The 14516-nt window shown below is 42.3% G+C and overlaps 1 protein-coding gene across 1 annotated transcript in view; it reads right to left on the minus strand.

Moving 5' to 3' along the window:
• Positions 1 to 12651: 12651 nt before the first annotated feature.
• The window catches only part of LOC108788453 (protein KHNYN-like), a 32601-nt gene continuing 30736 nt past the window's right edge, over positions 12652 to 14516 (minus strand). The window contains exons 6-8 of the mRNA XM_018558209.1: positions 13454 to 13561; positions 13257 to 13364; positions 12652 to 13170 (exon numbers count right to left, since the gene is read on the minus strand). Coding sequence (XP_018413711.1) covers positions 12879 to 13170; positions 13257 to 13364; positions 13454 to 13561 — 508 coding nt within the window. The 3' untranslated portion in view covers positions 12652 to 12878. The remainder of the gene's footprint in view (positions 13171 to 13256; positions 13365 to 13453; positions 13562 to 14516) is intronic.

Below are 14516 nucleotides of genomic sequence, written 5' to 3' on the forward strand. Positions count from 1 at the left end.
GGGAGAGATGCAGCGGGCGGGGAGAGAGGCGGTGTTCGGGGAGGGGGGAGTGACGATCAGGCAACTTACAATTGATCTTGAGCGGCTGTACAGCCGCTCGAGATCATATGTGCAAAACGGCTCCCCCTCTACATTTAGCCCTTCTGCTTGCCTGAAGCAAAATGTAGAAAGAAAAAAAAAACTATCCTCCTGGCGCCCAGAGATGCATGGCCCGGACGTCGGGCGATAGGAATTCCACATCCCTGTATATATGTTTCCTGTATACAGGCAGTCCCCGAGTTACAAACATACGACTCCTACTTACAAACGGAGGCTATTACTGTACAGCAGGGGGTCCCAGGCTGCAGCCTAAGTGTACCGCGCAGCGTTCCAGTAGTTGTAATGTTACCGCACTCGTGCCAACGAAGAGTGCGCGCCTTATTGGGTCTGGTTCGTAGTACTATATGTACATTACATCAAGTTGGCTCTTGTTAGATGTGCAGACGAGGGCTGCCTGACTCTTCTTCTGGGTCACTGTGAGGTTTTTACTGCTGTCCGTATCCTCATTAGAAAGATTTATTTTCACTTCCTGTCCTTAAGACAACAGGAAGTGAGAGGAAATCTTACCCGTTCTCAATGCTATCCAAAACTAACCTGGCTGGAGTAAGCCACCTGAAAAATGTACCTGTTCCAACTTGCATACAAATTCAACTTAAGAACAGACCTACAGAACCTATCTTGTTCGTAACCCAGGGACTGCCTGTAATGCTGTCTTCCTATATACATGTATACAACGTTCATCTAAGCAAGTAAAACTTAATGCAGCATTCCTCAAGATCTCAGTGCTTCATCTAAACATATAAACAACAGTAACAAGTTTAAGACTTGGGGCACAGGAACTTGAACAGGATCCAAAACCCTGTCCAAGCACCAACAAACCCAAAGTTTCCAGGCTGATCTGATAACTGGAGTTCAAGCCTCTGACAATGGTTTTAGCTGAGTTTGAAAATTCCTGACCATTACCGGAAATCAAGGAAGCCATCAGAGTCAACTGCCCTGATATCACTAGTGGATGAGGGTTTCCTTCCGGATTGAGTAACACATTTCTTTGAATGGGTAAGGTTCTGTGAAAATCCACCAGTTTGCCGAGGAGTAAAGGAAACCAGGTTTGAGTTGGCCACCATGGGGTTATGAGCACCACCATGATTTCCTGAGCAACGACTTGAAGGAGAAACCAAGGGATCATTGAGAACGGGAGAAAAGCATAATGAATCCTTGCTGGCCAGATTTGGAGGAAGACATCCTGAGCAGACACTTCTGGCTCCAGTCTGCAGCTGAAAAAGATTGGAAGCTGCCGATTGAGGTGTGATGCAAAGGTGTATGTGGAAAGGGCCCCAAATATTAAAACATTTTTAAAATAAGGAAGGGTTCAGACGCCAGTCACTGAAATCTACTAGAAAACAACTAGAGTTCCAATCTGCTATTGTATTGGTTACGCCACAGAGGTATTCTGTCTTCAAGATAATATGCCTGTCCAGACAAAAGTGACAGAATTCTTTGGTGATGCCTGCCAGACATTTGGATTTGGTGCCTCCAAGACGGTTGACATATTGTACTGCAGAAATATTGACAGTGGGATTTGTACTTTGCTAAACTTCACAAAGTGAAAAATCCCACCAGAAATTCTAGACAACTGATGTGGAGAGACAATTCCGATTCTGACCATCTCCCCCCGGTGACATTGGGCCAGCAATGAAAACCCCAACCTTTGTGACTCGCATCAGATTCGATTATTCAATCCAGAAAGGAACTGAAAATCACTTTCCCATTCCATGATTGTAGGTGATGTAGCCACCTAGGAATTCCTCTTCATTTTCCTGAGTCAGGGTAATAGAGTCTGAATAAGTCAGACCTTCCCGAAGGTGTTGAGCTTACAATCTCTAAAGAGCTCTGTAGTGTAAGGGTGCAGGAAGAACCACCTAGATGGAAGAGGACAATAAGCCGATGATATGTGCTGGCATCCTGATTGAAACCAGTTGTTTCCCGAGTATCAATTTGATCTTCTTGATAAGTCGGATCTTTCTGTGTTGCGGGTTCAGGGTTGCTTCCTGGGATTTCACCAGAAAACCCGAAATTCTAGGTCATGAATTGGATGGAGGATGGATTTTTCCTTGTTTATGACAAAACCAAGATCGGTAAGTAGGGACAATGTTCATCCCATATGTTTTTGGATGGTAACCAGCTCCTGTGTCATAATAAGGATATTGTCCAACATTGATCCATACCAAATTATGATCAATAGGTCTAATGAACGCCTTCCATCTTGAAATGTTGGTATAGTACACATTTGTTCAGGGGTTTCAAATTGATGACGGGACCCGTCCGCATCTTTCTTTTTTACCAGAAATAGATGGCTGATAAATCCCGGAGTGTTCCATGGAACCTCTACGATAGCTTCTTTTTGCAAAATATCTGCAATCTGTGTCTCTATCAGAATCTGACTCTGAGTGTTAAAAGTCATAGGGCATGGATATTGATTTTAATCTGGGTAGAGAATTAAACTCAATTTTGTAACCCCTTACAGTGGCCAATACCCAAAACATGGAAAAAATGTATTGTATTACCTGATTTGACTCTGAAATGACTGTGAACCCTGTGGCCCTTCGCTCTCCAGGGTCTTCCTCGGTATGAGATAAAAAGAAGAGGGTTGTCTTGGGTCCCAAGATGAAGACTGAGGTTGAAAAGGGGCCTTTGGGCTGTCTGCCCCGTGAGAAAACGGCACCTACCATTCCCAGCCCCTGCAAAAACCTTAGGGTTATCCTTATTGCCCAAAAAAGAGAACACCCACATATTTGCTTACTTCCTTGAGAAATAATTCTCCAAAGAATTTACCCTGGGCTGATGGGCCTTGTTCATTACAGGCAATATTAGAAATTTGGGCATCAATCTTCATTAGGACACGCGCCTCCCACTAGTAAGTGCCACATTCACATTTCCCAAATTCCAAAGGGGCGCTTACGTCCAGCTGTCCTCGCTCTGGGTAGAGCTGTCCATATTCCCACATCTACCTAGAGCGAGGACAGCTGGACGCTGTATGAGGTGATTAATTGCAGTTTGAAGTCCAGCTGTCCTTCTCCAGCTCTTCTAACAAACTCCGTACCTCAGTACAGAGCTCTGCATAGGAGAGAATGTGCTGCAGTCTGAGCTTTGCAGCGGTGATCAAGTGATCGCAATTGCAATGCTTTCCAGGCTTGAATGCAAATATTAAGACATTCATTTTTTTAAATGTAATATTTTTCTTTTTTTTATAGGGGGTAGAGGGAGAGTAGATTTGATGACTAAGGCAAGCACACATCACAAAGGGAGTAGATTGTTTATAAGACATATTAGAAAAAGAACAGAGGCAATACACATAGAGGAGGTGGATGGGAAAAATTGGAGTTGAATATGGGCAGATAAAATAACACAAAAGGGGTATAAAATGTTACATTTCCTCCACCTTCCCCAGAAGAAGGTACGAGTAGTAGTAGGAATGTGGGATGAGAGTAGAAATGGATTCGGCTGAAGTTGTGTGGTAGCGAAGGTTAAAATAAAGGATGTTGGAAATGGAGCAGATGTTTTAATTAGAGTTATGTATAAATTATGCCACGGGATAGATAGAGAGAGGATATATGGTTTTTCTTTTATATATATATATGTATTATGTAAAAGTGTATTATATTCAAGTGAAATAATGATAATAAAAATATATTAAACTTAAAATGTAATATTAATTATGCATTTCTTTAATTTTTGGTGAACTTATCCTTTAACAGATCATCACAATTCCCACAGTATACTTGGTAAACTAGTAATAGAATTGTCCCACTTACCAGCTGTGTTATATGTGTTCGCAATATGTTAACAGGCCTGTGTGGCTGTGAGATGTTGTAATCAAGCAGTGATTAGAGCAAGGCATCCAATTACTACTCATGAGGATATTCTCTATAAGAAGGTTTTCAGTAAATTAGAATTTTAATGGGGTTATTATCAGTCTGCGTTAACCCCAGCTGCTAAAGTCATAAACGACTGATGTTTGGCATAGTCTTTGCCCCCCGAGCATTACTAGAGTACGTAAAAGAGACAGACTTGACTCTTAATGATGTACAGTACAAGTTCAAATAAATAAAATTGCTTTCATGGGTAATGTCCTTATTAGAAACAAGCATTTGTCCAGGCAGTAAAATTGATGCTATATCTAATACCAGATAGCCAGCCAATCCAACAGAAGTGTGTCATTTTCTTGGGTTTATAAATTATTGTGCCAAATTGATTCCAGATTCCAGATATGGCAACTGTTAGTGAACCCCTAAGACAACTAATCCACAAGACAGTTCTGTGGAAGTAGGGTGCTAGGCATTTGATGAGCTGAAGAGATGACTTACTTGATCCAGCTGCACAAACTCAAATGATTTTTGATGCAAGCCCTGTGGGTTTAGGTGCTTGTTCTAATTTAGAAATAACTTGCTAAAGACTGCAGACATATTCAGTATGCAGGCATACTCCCATACTTCCACAAAGATTCACATATCTTTATAAAGATAGACAGATGACACGAGCAAATATGCCAAATTGTTGCTCTATCCCCCAAACTGAGAGGTGTCATGCTTGTACCTCTGCACATATAGTGGGTGAAAGGGGTGGGGTTTGCGATGTAGTGAAATCAGCGTAATCTAGGCATAATGAGTACTATCAAATGGAGCCAGGTGATAACCAAAATGTGTCATCTGGGAACAAAGGTAGCTTATAACTCATCGAAAGTGCACATTTTATTCTGCAACTTTTATAAAGGTATTAAAGTAATGTTTCTGGTACAAAGCCAGAAATATGATTCAAATCCTTTTTTGAAACTTGGCGTAATTTATTTTAATGTGACGCTACAAAAAGAATGAAACATAATGGATGGAAATGAAATAGTTTGCATACGAACAGTATGCAAAAATAGGGGAAAACAAACTACGACAAGAAGAGGAGGACATAATTAAAAACTAGTTAGGGTTAGCTAGGAACTGGCAGTATGTACAAATTGAAGGGCAACACATTGATTTAAACATAACTAAATACTACAACACTGTTTGCAGCCTTTATTTATACAGAAGCCAATATTTGCCCTTCCAATACACATAGGAGACTGTCAAACCCTGCAGACTACACCAGGAGAGGGCCTGTGTTGACGGCCTTTTGTTAAAAAAGTGAGTTTCTCCTTTCCCATACAAATGTATAGGGATGCAAAACCCATTTAAAGAGAGACTTTACCCATATCTTTAACCACATGAAGACCAGGTGTTTTCACCCCCTTCCTGGCCAGACCATTTTTCAGTATTCATCGCTGCAGTCCTGACATTTATTCTGTCATGCAATGCTGTACTGAAATAAATTTTATATCATTTTTTGGGGACAGATAGAGCTTTATTGGGTGGTATTTAATCACCCGTGGGGGTTTTTATTTTTTACTATATAATGAAAAAAGCACCGTAAATGTTGGAAAAAAAAAAAGTTTTCCCTATGTTATGTTAAAAAACATTTATTCTTACCCATATTTTTTATAAAATATAAAAGATGGGGTCACGTCGGGTAAATAGATAGTCCATGGTCCCATCGCACTCCTGACCGCGTGAATCCCTTCAAGAATTGGGTGCTGTGGTAGTCAACGGATGGCAGCCGTAACAATCGTGAGCTAAAGCAGAGACACCGGCACTCCAAATTTGCAAAATACGTCTATTTATTGACGTGCATCGTGGTAAAAAACAACAAACGTTTCGGGGTCACAAAGGATCCCCTTCATCAGGTAAAACATACAGTCAATAAATAGACGTATTTTGCAAATTTGGGGTGCCGGTGTCTCTGCTTTAGCTCACGTCGGGTAAAAAGACACCAAACATGTCAAGCTTTAAAATTGTGCGCGCCGCAAAATTGCAAAAAAAATACCATACCCAAAATTGGCCATAGGCAACGCTTTAAAAGCGTTTACCGCTCATCAGTTTAGTGTTAATAGTGATTAACGGCCTTAAAATTATTGCCCTCACTCTGACGTTCGCAGTGATATGTATCATGTGTGGCGCAATTGCCATTTTCGCACGTAGGCGCACTTGGCACATTTTTGTGTGTTTATGTGGAGGTGGGGTAGTCAAATATATATGTGACTTTACATTTTTTTTCAGTTAACTTTATTGCTATCACACAGGGGATAAGAAGCCCCCTATGTGATAGCCAATTTACACAGACAAGTCCCCTTTATGGAGACATCAGGGGTCGCTAGGACCCCTAATGTCACCTAGGGACCCCCAAAGAAGCTGATGAAGCAGAGATCTGCTTCATCGGCTTCTCTCCAGCTTCTGAAGTTGGAGAGTGATGTAATATACACTGAGTGGCCAGATTATTATGACCACCCCATCAGTACTTCAGGTCATAATAATCTGGCCACTCAGTGTACATCACTCCTGCATTCAGAGAACGGGGAGGAGATCAGAGGGAGATCATGTGATGATCTCAGGTGACAGAGCCGCTGTGCCGGTCCCGAGCCCGCACCGGGCACATCGGGGATCTGGATTGGCAGCGGCGGAGCGGCGCACACCCGCACACATTATACAAGTGATCCAGTGGCTCTAAAGCCGCTGGAACGGTTGTATGTAAACAGCCATTGCTGGCCGTTTCCAATTTAAGTAGTTTTCCCGTTCACGTGCGCCCACACACTTACAATCAAGCATCCAAGAAGCTCCAGGCCAGCCGTTTAAATACAATGGCAGGCTGGGAAGCGGTTAAAATAACAACAAACACACCTTTAGAAATGTTTAGTAATGACATTCTACAAACACATACTCAGGGCAGCCTTCAGAAATTTCGGGGCCCATTACACGGCTTTAGGTCGGGGCCCCCCGCCCGCACCGCCTGGTCCCTGCACCGCTGCCACACTGAGCCAGTCACACTGTTATTATTATACATTTATATAGCTCTGACATATATATACCGCAGTGCTGTACAGAGAACACTGAGCCAGTCACATCAGTTTCTGTACAGAGGAGCTTACACTCTAATGTCCCCCCACAGTCACATTACCCGCTGGACGCAGGGCTTCGTGACCCGCTGGACTCACGGATAAGTGACGCGCTGGACACCAGACATGTGCAACGGCCAAAAATTTGTTTAGTTTCATTTTGTTTTGATTCAGATTTTGCGTTATTTCGTTTCGGGATTCGGACGATATTCGTTAGCGGTAGTCTGTACGAATGTTCATTTCCATTTCATGTTCGTATTGTTCGTTTCATTAAAAAAATTTTTTTAAATGTCACTTTGCTGCAATGAAAATTTGTCCACAAACGAAAATGCGTACAGATGACGCTAACGAATTTCGTCCGAAAAACTAATTTTTCCAAAACGAATCACACATGTCTACTGGACGCAGGGCTTAGGGTTAGTTCACACCATAATCAGTGCGTTCCGGTCCGATTCTGGCCGGAACGCACTGCCCGCATTGCGGCCGGCTCACTTTTTTGTCGGGCAGGAGGGGGCGTGCTGCAAGCACTATCTTGATCACACTGCACCCGAACGCACTGCAGGCACAATGTGCCTTGCGATCCCGTGCGGGCGATCACATTGCGGCCGGAGGGCGTGGCTACGGTGCCATTCACTTCAATGGCCCGTCACACCCCCTCCAGCTGGGCAAATAAGTGAGCTGGCCGCAATGCGGGCATTGCGTTCTGGCCGGAGTCAGACCAGAACGTACTGCTTATGGTGTGAACTAACCCTTAGTGACGCGCTGGACTCTGGGGTTAGTGATCTGCTGGACTCTCGGCTTAGTGACGCGCTGGATGCAGGGCTTAGTGACCGCTGGACTCTGGGCTTAGTGACGCACTGGACGCAGGGCTTAATGACACGCTGGACGCAGGAATTTCGTGACCCGCTGGACGTAGGGCTTTGTGACCCGCTGGACGCAGGGCTTCGTGACCTGCTGGACGCAGGGATTCGTGACCCGCTGGACTCTGGGCTTAGTGACCCGCTAGACTTTGGGCTTAGTGACCCGATGGACGCAGGGCTTAGTGGACCGATGGACTCTGGGATTAGTGACCCGCTGGACGCAGGGCTGAGTGACGCACTGGACGCAGTGCTGAGTGACGCGCTGGACGCAGGGCTAAGTGACGCGCTGGACTCTGAAATTAGTGACCCGCTGGACGCAGGGCTTAGTGACCCGCTGGACGCAGGGCTGAGTGACGTGCTGGACTCTGGAATTAGTGACCCGCAGGACGCAGTGCTTAGTGACCCGCTGGACGTAGGGCTGAGTGACCCGCTGAACGCAGGGCTGAGTGACCCGCTGGACGCAGGGCGGAGTGACCCGCTGGACGCAGGGCGGAGTGACCCGCTGGACGCAGGGCGGAGTGACCCGCTGGACGCAGGGCGGAGTGACCCGCTGGACGCAGGGCGGAGTGACCCGCTGGACGCAGGGCGGAGTGACCCGCTGGACGCAGGGCGGAGTGACCCGCTGGACGCAGGGCGGAGTGACCCGCTGGACGCAGGGCGGAGTGACCCGCTGGACGCAGGGCGGAGTGACCCGCTGGACGCAGGGCGGAGTGACCCGCTGGACGCAGGGCGGAGTGACCCGCTGGACGCAGGGCGGAGTGACCCGCTGGACGCAGGGCGGAGTGACCCGCTGGACGCAGGGCGGAGTGACCCGCTGGACGCAGGGCGGAGTGACCCGCTGGACGCAGGGCGGAGTGACCCGCTGGACGCAGGGCTAAGTGACGCGCTGGACACAGGGCTTAGTGATGCCTCTTAGCTCTGCGTCCAGCGCGTCACTAATCCAACCTTTACTTCTCCTGTTTTGGGGATCCTGCAACTAGCCTCATTTTTCAATTCCTTGATTACAGCATCTTCTTCTAAACTGTAGCCTGTGCTTTTAAGCTATGAACGTATTTTACTACAACATATTGATGGAAATGGGCCCTTAGTTATAATAAGCAGGCTTGATGAATAAGCACTGTTTAGGTGCGAAACACATACAGGATCAGACTGTGATCTTATCATCATGTGTGCCATGGTTTGGAATAAACAAAAACACATCAGATTTAGCAAGATACTCCCAGGACCTGTGTTTTTATTTTCACATATATTGAAGTTTCCCATTTGGAAGTGTGAAGTGGAAGCATATATACAAAATGATAACCTTTTTAAAAATGTCTTGACAGCATTAGCTAACGCTGAGCCACCAATGCTTTTAGTGCAGTTAAAGGTAACAAGAGTTTTCTGCCATTGGTCACAGTCTTAACTGAAATATAACATCACAGAGTGGAGAGAACCTAATAGCATTTCAGTCACAGTCTGTCACTGATCAGTAGATTGCCATTTACTACTCTAGTGGAGTTTTAATAATTGGAACGTATTTGTGTACAGAGGAGGAAATTGCATGGTCAAGTGCTCCCTTTCATGCATGTCTCATTTTGCATCTTTAACGGCTCTTATCCATTGTTGTTACAGTTTGCTTCTTCAAGTGCATCTCTTCATTCTTATGCCTGTTTGCATGTCTCAGTGTGTCTACTCACACATGTTCGATTTGTTTTGTGATAATTGCCTGTTACAGCATTTGTGAATCTCATAAGTTTTATCATTTTATTGTAATTTTAAAAGTAACATTTATTATTTTTACATCTTAAGTTTTCAATAATACCTGGATTTATGAAGACCCATGTTCAGGTACTGCCTGTTATAAGGTGACAACACTCTGTCTTTGTCTTCCACTTAATGCACACAATTAGAGAATTGGGGTTTACAGAGACATAAACCATTGCACAAGTGTAAAAAAAATATATAACCTTTTAATTTAATTCATAATATATACAAATTAGTAATCAACAAAACGGATTAAAATCTAATGAAGGAACCACATCCCTTCCATCCTTTATAGCAGCCAGAGTACATACAAGTACCATAATGAAAAATCATGTAGAATGTCCATGTCTGAACTAAGTCCTTCTTCTTTTGTAATCAATCCAATAATATTTCACTGGCTTATGTAATCAAAGATGGTATCCCTTCCTTGATACCATCTTTGATTACATGCTGAAAAATTATGTAGAATGTCCGTGTCTCCACTAAGTCCGTCTTCATGTGTGATCAATCCAATAATATTTCACTGGCTTATGTAATCAAAGATGGTAGCCCTTCCTTGATACCATCTTTGATTACACAATCCAGTGAAATATTATTGGACTGATTACAAATGAAGGACTTAGTTGAGACACGGACATTCTACATGATTTTTCATGATGGTACTTGTATGTACTCTGGCTGCTATAAAGGATGGAAGGGATGTGGTTCCTTGATAAGGTTTTAATCCGTTTTGTTGATTACTAATTTGTATATAATATGAATTGAATTAATAGCTTATATATTTTTTTACACTTGTGCAATGGTTTATGTCTCTATAAACCCCAATTCTCTAATTGCAATTCTCTAATTGCATTGATTGATTAATAACAGGGGGTGAGATATTCTTCAGATTGCACAGGTCTTAGGTATATGTTTTGGAGTCTTGTCTTCCACTTATACTTCTTATCAGCCCACCTCTCTTTCCTTTCTCTTTTCCTTTCCAGTTTATCCTTCTCTTTCTTTCATTCTCATCTTTTTGTGGTTTCTTTGGCCTTTACCCCTTGTAAACATTTGGTAATTTAAAGTAAAGGTAGTCACCCAGTTTTAATCTCTTGAAAAGCCCAGACCTCCAAAAAGGTAGTGCATAGAATTCTATTTTGTTCTGTATAACAAGCAAGCAATTGCGAGTGTTTGAACTTGCACAGAATATATTTGATGCACTTAGCGCCAGATTTATGTTGCAAGTGTAAGGTTGTTCATAACTGAGTTTTAATAGACTCCAGGAAAGAAGACTCATAACTCCAGGCAAGAAGCTCAACTGTCGCTTCTTGAAGAAGTCGTCGTCATGGGGACTTAAAGTATAATTAGAGCCTCCAGTGTTTTTGCAAGCAGTAGATATAGGCAAAAAGTGTAAAAAAAACCAAAACGCTTTAAAAGGGGTTTAAACTTACCTGTGTCTTCACCGCGCGCTCCCGTCCGAAAATGTGAAAATTCTTGGCAAGCCGCAAAGCATCTTGGGGTGGGCGCATGCGCAGTTCACATTTTCGGCCAGGAGACGAGGAGAGACACAAGGTAAGTCTATGGACGCGTGCATCCGCATGCAGACACCGTGGGACAGGAAGTGCCAGCAAGCACAGAGGAGTCAGCGCTGGATCGGAGACCCGCCGCACCGCTGGAGGGAGAGTTGAAAACGACGGGAAAGAAGATCGGATTAAGAAACATAATTTAAGGTAAGTGTTTACACTAACATTGGGGGAGGGAATTTTTTTTTTTGACTTTAATGTCACTTTAAGTTGCGATTGTTTTGTTAGGCGATGCTCCAGTTTCAGGCAGCCCCAGAGCAAGTGCAGATGAAAACAGGTGCAATAAACATGCAATTGAAGAAGTAGTGCAAGCTCTGGTCAAAACACGTGCAAAAAACATGCAATTGAAAAAGTAGTGCAAGCTATGGTCAAAACAGGCACCAAACACGTGCAGTTGGAAAAGTAGTGCAAGCTCTGGTCAAAACAGGGGCACATGTTAAAAGACAGATTTGCACATTTAAAAAAAATGATCTAAGAGGCTAAAACTGTCGCAATTGCTTTGATACATTCCCCCCAATATGTTTATCTTGTACTGTATGTTAATATATTTGACAATTCTATAGTATCAGTCATAAAATAATAGAAAGGAAATGGTCTGTGGTGTAGGCCATTGCAGATACCTAAGACAAGGGACATTACATGCTAGAACACTGATTTATTTTAAAATATGCATAAATAAATGTCTATAAATCAAAGTCTGCATTTGTTCAGGTCAAAGGACATTTCCTGACCAGAAGTGGTCTTGGAGTATCTGACATACCTCAGCAAAAAGGATATTGCACAGAGCTTTATCCGTGTACTCATTATTACAGCACTGACTTTGGCTGTGCACCACAACCTTGGATTCCTTTATATGTGCATAGGGACTATCTTACATGTACCAACACATGTGGAGGGATGCATCTGATATGAAGGTGTGTTACTTAAAAATATATTTTTATTTTAAATTCAAAAAGCCTGTAGCCAGAAAACATACATTTACATCCATTACAGTTTATGGTAATGAAAATAGAACCAGTAAAATATTACAATTTTTATGCTACACATACATAGCCTCAAAGCTGCTCGGCAGCTGTACAGGGCTGGTACCGCTCTCTGATCCAGCAGACTCCTCTTTCTTCCTGTCCCACGGAGTCTGTCCGGCGTGCATTGACTTACAGTGTGTCTCTCCTCCTCTCCCCTCCAGTGATATGCATATACTGTATCTACTGCTTGCTAACAGTAGGTATATGTAAAACAAACAATCAAGGCTGTAATACCACTTTAAATAGAACTATGTCTTTCTGATGGGATGTGGGTATGAACAATGATCAGTACAGATCCTCACAGGAATTTATGGTGTGATTTCATATAGACTAGAAGTTTCATTGTAGCTGGCAATTAAAAGCAATGCTTTTTTAGCTTGTCATTTTAATTAATGCTATTTTACAATTAAAGCAGTGGAAAGCTAAGCAGTGATACATCAATTACATTGTATCCACATTTACAAAATTTATATTCAAATAATGCAACATATACATACACCTTAAAAAATATTTTTAAAAAAATCAATATGTAAAATAACTATTTAAATAATAAATACTCTAAAAGGAGTTTGAATTCATCAGCTAATAAACAATGCACATAGACACCAGCCTGTAGTTTTATGCACAGTTTCGGATACTATATGTGTTTCTCTCTTTTACAGCTGCATGCAGTTTAAAACTTGAGGTTAATTATGAGTTCAGAGAGCTTGTTGAGGTCATTTAGACTTGGCTCCCTGTGGAGGACAAAGTCGACTTTTGTATCTTGGTGGGGAAAGATGGTTAGAAGCTCATTTCTGAGTCGTTCAGTGTCTCTGTGGGAGCGTGATTCCGGCTCTTCTTTGCCCTTATGTCCACCTGGCTTTCTGTCTCTGAGGTTGAGGACCTCTGTCTGAGATGATGGCTTTGGAGGACTTTGGGAAGTGTGAGATCTTCTACCAGCAAATGAGTGACCTTTTGACTTGATTCTAAATTAAAACAGGACAGTGTTAAGCAGAATATATAAAAATAAATATATATAAATATAATAAAAGATTTGTTTAATGACACTTACTTAAGTAGTGAGTTCCTGGTCAGGAACTGGCCCAGCAGTGGCCCATTTCTCCCCATGGGGTCATCTGGTACCATGAATATGTCACCAACAAAGGTGAATTGCAGCACTCTAATATTTCCCAAAGACAAGAATCATAATGGTTATACAATGTATACCATGTAAGAGAGAGGAGTACTTTTAATTGTATATGTATGTACCTGTCCTTTATTATAGTTTGCCAAGCTTGAGATTCTGCAAAGATGTCCCGTAACTGATCATTTGTGACAATGACACCATCTGTCTTCTCAGCCAGCTGCAGCATAAACCTGTTATGAGCAAGACAATCAAAATATTACTTTAAAGATATTTGGCTCAATTGCAATGGTCCAGGAAAAGCTAACTGACAAAACAGGGGAGAGAAGTGTAGCGTGTAGGTGTACTCTCACCAGTTTCTTGCTCCTCTAATCTACAGCTTGTACGTTCTGGTATTTTTCTGGCCACTGCATCCTCAATCTCTGAATGTTGTAGATCATTTTACACACTACTATGAGCCAAACATGCAACAGAGGTAGAAGGAAGTGCTAGCTGTAAGAAGACCTCCAAAAACAGGAACATCAAGCTGCAGTTTGGAGGGTTGGAGCACAAATGTGAGTGTAATTCAACACTGTATTTACTTCCCCCTGATTTACTCTTCCTGGGCCTACTCGTTAGTTTGTTATCTCAGAAGGAAAGGTAAGAGCAGAGGGGAAAATTAAGGTAATAGAAACAGGGAAGTGGGTGGGGAGGAAGTATTAACTCTTGCTACAAACAAGATATGTGCACAGGCACCCTAAAATGTTACAATTTGTAGCAAATGAATAAAATAATCAGCAACAGTAAGCAAATTAATAATAAAACCTAACCATAAGGATGTAATTCTCCCTTCTGGTTGCCCCCACCACCCACTTTTCAGCCAGTAAAGAATATTTAGATTCTGGAAAACTCTGAATCCATGGAAAACCTAACTATTTATCATCTTATCATGTGAGCTTTTTTAATACTAAGAATTGAACTTTAGATATTATTGTCCGAATAAACGATGACCAAATATTATGGTAAAGCAATATTCCCACCCACTTTTCAGACAGTAAAATAATAATTAGATTCTGGACAACTCTGATGCCATTAGGTTATGGAAAACCTAACTATTTATCATCTTATTATTTGAACTTATTTAATACTAAGGATTGGACTTTAGATATTATTGTCTGAATAAATGATTAACAAATATTATAGTAAAGC

The sequence above is a fragment of the Nanorana parkeri genome, unplaced genomic scaffold (genome assembly GCF_000935625.1).
Source record: "Nanorana parkeri isolate BGI_ZX_2015 unplaced genomic scaffold, ASM93562v1 scaffold325, whole genome shotgun sequence".
Lineage (NCBI taxonomy): Eukaryota > Metazoa > Chordata > Amphibia > Anura > Dicroglossidae > Nanorana > Nanorana parkeri.